The sequence below is a fragment of the Macrobrachium nipponense genome, chromosome 5 (genome assembly GCF_015104395.2).
Source record: "Macrobrachium nipponense isolate FS-2020 chromosome 5, ASM1510439v2, whole genome shotgun sequence".
Lineage (NCBI taxonomy): Eukaryota > Metazoa > Arthropoda > Malacostraca > Decapoda > Palaemonidae > Macrobrachium > Macrobrachium nipponense.
Window position 1 is genome coordinate 113806804 of NC_061107.1, and position 5000 is coordinate 113811803.

Consider the following 5000-nt stretch of genomic DNA (forward strand, 5'->3'; position numbering starts at 1 on the left):
CTTTACCTGGTAAGGTGTGGCGCTGCACCCAAGTGGAAATGAGAGGTCACTATAATTACGCACTCACGTCGGTCCGTTATACAGATAAGTCAATTTCAGCTGGTTATTAGCCGCCTTAGAGGTTATGTTGGACATTCAGTCATCGAAATAATTATGTCTATGACCCCGAGTACCGCTAGAAATAGACAATCCCACGTCTACCTATACTTATGGAACTGAAAGGAGGGTTCTATGAAAATTAGCCATTAACTGATTGTTAGACAAAATTTTGTTCTGTTGTTATCGGGATCGTTTCCAAGTCTTTGAAGTTGCGACCGTGTGTCTTCCGTTCCAGCCAATATGAAATGAGTTTTCAGATCACGGAGGTAGAGAATAAGGACTGGTATTGCGTCTACCAGCCCTCTTCTAACCAGCGGCCGTTTCGTTCTAGAAGCATTAGCTATTAAATTATGTAAAAAAAAATTTCAGTGAGACCTTGAATATCACCAAAAGGAATTGAGTGAAATGGTGACGATAATGGTTTACATATGAGGCCGTTTTATTTTTCTGTTAGTTAAGTTCTTTTGAATATTAACAGACTTGTAAATAAAGAATTTTGACAGACTATTGGATAAGGTACATTTTGCGGATACACAAATTCGAGTTCGGGGGTTTTGTTTCCGGGGATGAAGTTATGACTTCCAAATTTATTTATACAAATGTCGATGAGATTACTGATTTTGTAGGAAATACAAAATTAAGCTTTCCTTTTACATTACAGTAGGAAGGATCGTCAGACGGATGATTATTTCAGGAGCTTAAGGATTTGAGTTTATATTTAATCAAGCTTTACGAAGCAACACAACCGATATTTTAAGAACTGGAAAACATAATTGCCGGTTTTGACATTCCTATTTGAAGTTCAATTTTTGTATTAAACGAATGTCAGCCCCTCTTATTGACGCTAACGACTGAATGCATATAATTATGTATTTTCTTTAGTTTTGATTGTCAAGTCTCGATGTCTCTAAAAAAATTGTATTTTGCTGAAGTTATAAATTAAAAAGATGCAAGAATCTAACAGAGGATCATAGTGATCTCGTCAAGCTAATTTTTCTGGAACGATGTTTTCAAAAGGCTGTCCAGCTGTCTTTACTATAAGCATTATTTCGGCATCAGTTCCTTGAGCTTCTCATGTAGTATACCCAAAAGACCATATGTGGTCACACAAATCGTGAGTGGGTCTTCCCACTTTTCTTTTGATTGTCCCTTCTATACCTTTTTCTGCCTTATTTTCCATCCGATTAATTGAACTCTGCAACAGCCTCCTGTTCATGATAGTTCTAGATCGATTTTATTTATTTATTTTTTTTTTTGTAAAGTATTCGTGCTTAGAAATTTCTTAGCTTTGCCTTTATTGTAAAAATGCCATCTTGAATTAATTTTTGACACAGTTACGTTATTTACATGTTTTCTAGTTTTTTTATGAATAGGTTAATAAACCTATTTCCAATTTCATAACAAAATGTCTCTTGTAACGAAAACATGTTAATTTTATTTTCACACCATTACCTTATTTGCATATTTATATGCAATTTTAGTTCCACTACAGTCAGTCACATGTCCACGCCTTTCTTAATATTAAAATTGAGTTCCGGCTTGAATTCAGGTGTCCATAATGGATTCGAGAATCCGGAAGTTGTTTTATAATAATGAGAATAGGGCTGGAGAGTTTCTCCATTTTAGAAGAGAAAATAAGTAGGGCTACTTGTAGTCCCATTGTTAAAAGAATCTACTAGAATTTTTTAATACCAGAGCTTTACATTTAAAGTTGGTGAAATTGGTGTCATGGTAGCTCTGTTAGTTTCGCTTGGATTTCATAGTCATGAGTTCGAGACCGACTCATGATTTGATTAGTTTTCACTGGCAAGCAAAACGACTTTACTGTCTCTGTGAGTCAGGGAAAGAGGTTTTGGGAGAAACCATAGGTCTACCTTTGCGTCATCGGCAGCCACTGCAAGGTGCTGACCGTACAAGTTCGGTGTATGTGAAAATTAGCAAATGAACAAACAGGTTAACGTCTAATCATGAGATGGTTATTTTTCTTTAAACTGATCTTTTCATTCTTAGTCACGAATATTTCTGTTTAATAACTCTCTTTGGAGTAATGCAATGGAAGTCTTTAGGAAAGTGTCATTCATCAAAGGAAAAGATTTCTAAAAACAAAAACAAATTACTTTCCATTATTGTTATGTTTTTCATCGATACCCTTAGCAAAGCAAAGCTTTTGATGATAAAGAATGAAGCAAGGGAAAAAGACATGAAAGTTGGTTAAGTGTATGCTGTGGACAGAAGTTTGTGCTGAACTCGGTACTGTTTCGAATCTAACAGGAGGTGTGAAGTGGAATATCACATTACACACGTGGAATTTTCGTAGAGTAATTCTATTCAGTTTCTGGAATATAATGTGAAATCTCAAAGGTTAAGAGTCAGAAAAGCTGTAGCTGTTAAAATATTAATGAAGAGGACTAGCAGGAAAGCCCAGAAAATCTTTGAAAAGGGGCATAGATGAAGATCTAGCCCAGATATGGATCCAGGCAGAAAATGCACTTGAGAAGATAGTGAAGAGAACCCGTTTAATCGCTAATCTATGTTCTTGAGGATGATGATTTTAACAGCTACAGCTTTTCTGACTCTTAACCTTTGAGATTTCACATTATATTCCAGAAACTGAATAGAATTACTCTACGAAAATTCCACGTGTGTAATGTGATATTCCACTTCACACCTCCTGTTAGATTCGAAACAGTACCGAGTTCAGCACAAACTTCTGTCCACAGCATATATATATATATATATATATATATATATATATATATATATATATATATATATATGTGTATATATATATGTATATATATACATATATATATACATATATATATATCTATATATAAAACTGTTATCTTTTGTTTTTTTGTTATTTGACTGGGCGTCTCTCTTCTAATCTCTTTCGAATCATCCCCTTCTCCAGTAGTAGCCTTATTTTCCCCCTCTTCATCCCACATGCCGCTGTCCGTAAACTTGTAACATTTTTCATCCTTTTCTTTCTCACAAACTTCTACTTGAATAAGGCAGACAGCTTGTCGGTGATTTGCATATAACTAAACTCGAGCTTTGGAACAATAAAACATTTCTCAAAGCGGATTAACCAAATGCCAGATCTCCACATTAGTACTTGAGACAAAGTGGAAAGTAGTTGGGCCGAAGGCACGCTGCAAAGAACCTTAAGTAATACCTACAGTGCACCACATGAGGTCCACTGACGGCACTACCCTTCGACGAGGTGGTATTTTTTTTCTCATTTTTGTGGGCGTGGCAAACTATTATTACAGTGTTAGAATTCAAAACCTTACGAAATTAATAATGACTACTGGTTTGCAATTCCTCACCTCTGTCTATCAGTACCAAAAATATGTAAATCTTCTACGAAACCTAAGTAAGCTATAATATAGTAGTAGTCGGTTCCCTCTCGACTGGTAAGCCTGGCTCCTCACTCTTCCACCCTTCGGGTCTTTCCCCCTCCCCATTTCTCCTCTGACGAATCCACCTTCTCACCCTCCTCCGCCATCTCCTCTTCCCCCTCCCGTATCGTACTCCTTTCAGCGTGTTATTAACTCTCTCATCCTCCTCGCTAAAGACCCACTAACCACTACTGTCCTTGAGTTGACCTTTTGCGTTGTGCGGACACACACACACACGTCTGTTTTATTCCCTCCACCTGTCCTACTAGAGACCTGCTGCTATGGTTTCTCAGGAGCTCACACGCGGACGCCTAGCTGACACCGTCACAACAGTGGGAAGCTATTTGCCCATTGGAATCACGATGAAATGTGAGTGGCGATGTTTTGTTTCATATGTATTTGCTTTGGCATTATTGTCAACATTGCAAGGTAAACAGTTGGAGGGATATCTGCACATAAAAAGAGAGACGTGCACAATAACAAAAGAAATACCTGAAACGTGAAAATAAAAGATGCAGTTTCTCATCTTTTTTAATTGGATAAGATAGCAATGATGAAAGTCACATTATCAGGACAGGAAAAGGCTAAGATTAAAAAGTCAAATTATCATGACAGGAAAAGACCAATAACAGTGATATCAAAATGTTTAAATAGAGCTGTACGAAGAGACAAAATAATTGGTGTTTCCCAACTTGGTCCAATTAATTATTCAACACATAAATGTATTTGTGCAGGAAATTTTTACGGATTCAATGGAAACGTTCAAGGTTATATTAAAGGCATCTAAAAGAGAACAACTGAAAAACATAAACTAAAATGGGATTGTCAGATACAGAAGGATGTCAAAAGAATATGATTGTCAGGTACAAGAGAGTTAATTAAGAGGATCATTACAGGACAGTACAAAAATTACCAGAATAGACACCTGTAAAAGGTTCATCCTCATTTTTCGGCTAACTCTTGCGAATTCGATGCACGAGGCAGTGGGATTTTCAGATACAAAAGTTTTAATAGCAGCGATAAAGGACGGTGGAGAGATTGACCTCAATGAAATCTTTAAAAGATCAGTTTACATTTCCGGTCAGCTTACGCGAATTTGATGCCGAGAGAATAGAACTATCAGTTAAAGAGGGTTAAGAGAATAGAACTGTCATTTAAAGAGGGTTAAGAGAACCTACAGGACAAAATTAAATTTTAACTGAAAAAACACTTGTAAAAGATCCACCAGCGTTTCTTGGCCAATTTTGCAAACTTGGATGCCGAGAGAAACGTTCTTGTCACCATTAGTATAACAGTTTTGTTGTTTATTTATTTTTGTTTACTACAGATAGTATTTTGATACGTATGATAAAATATTTTAGTTGGCAGAGCTTTTTTGCAGTCATCATCGTAAAACAAACAAACAAATTAGTTTAACTTCTTCAGTAGTATCTCTCGGCTTGATGATGTGGACTCAGTGGCCTCTGCCTTTCTTCCTAACCGCGAAGATTCAACTGT

At 36.4% G+C, this 5000-nt stretch overlaps 1 protein-coding gene across 1 annotated transcript in view; it reads right to left on the minus strand.

The window, feature by feature from the left end:
• Nucleotides 1-3610, minus strand: part of LOC135215891 (uncharacterized) — a 10685-nt gene extending 7075 nt beyond the window's left edge. The window contains exon 1 of the mRNA XM_064250845.1: nt 3598-3610. Coding sequence (XP_064106915.1) covers nt 3598-3610 — 13 coding nt within the window. The remainder of the gene's footprint in view (nt 1-3597) is intronic.
• Nucleotides 3611-5000: the final 1390 nt, after the last annotated feature.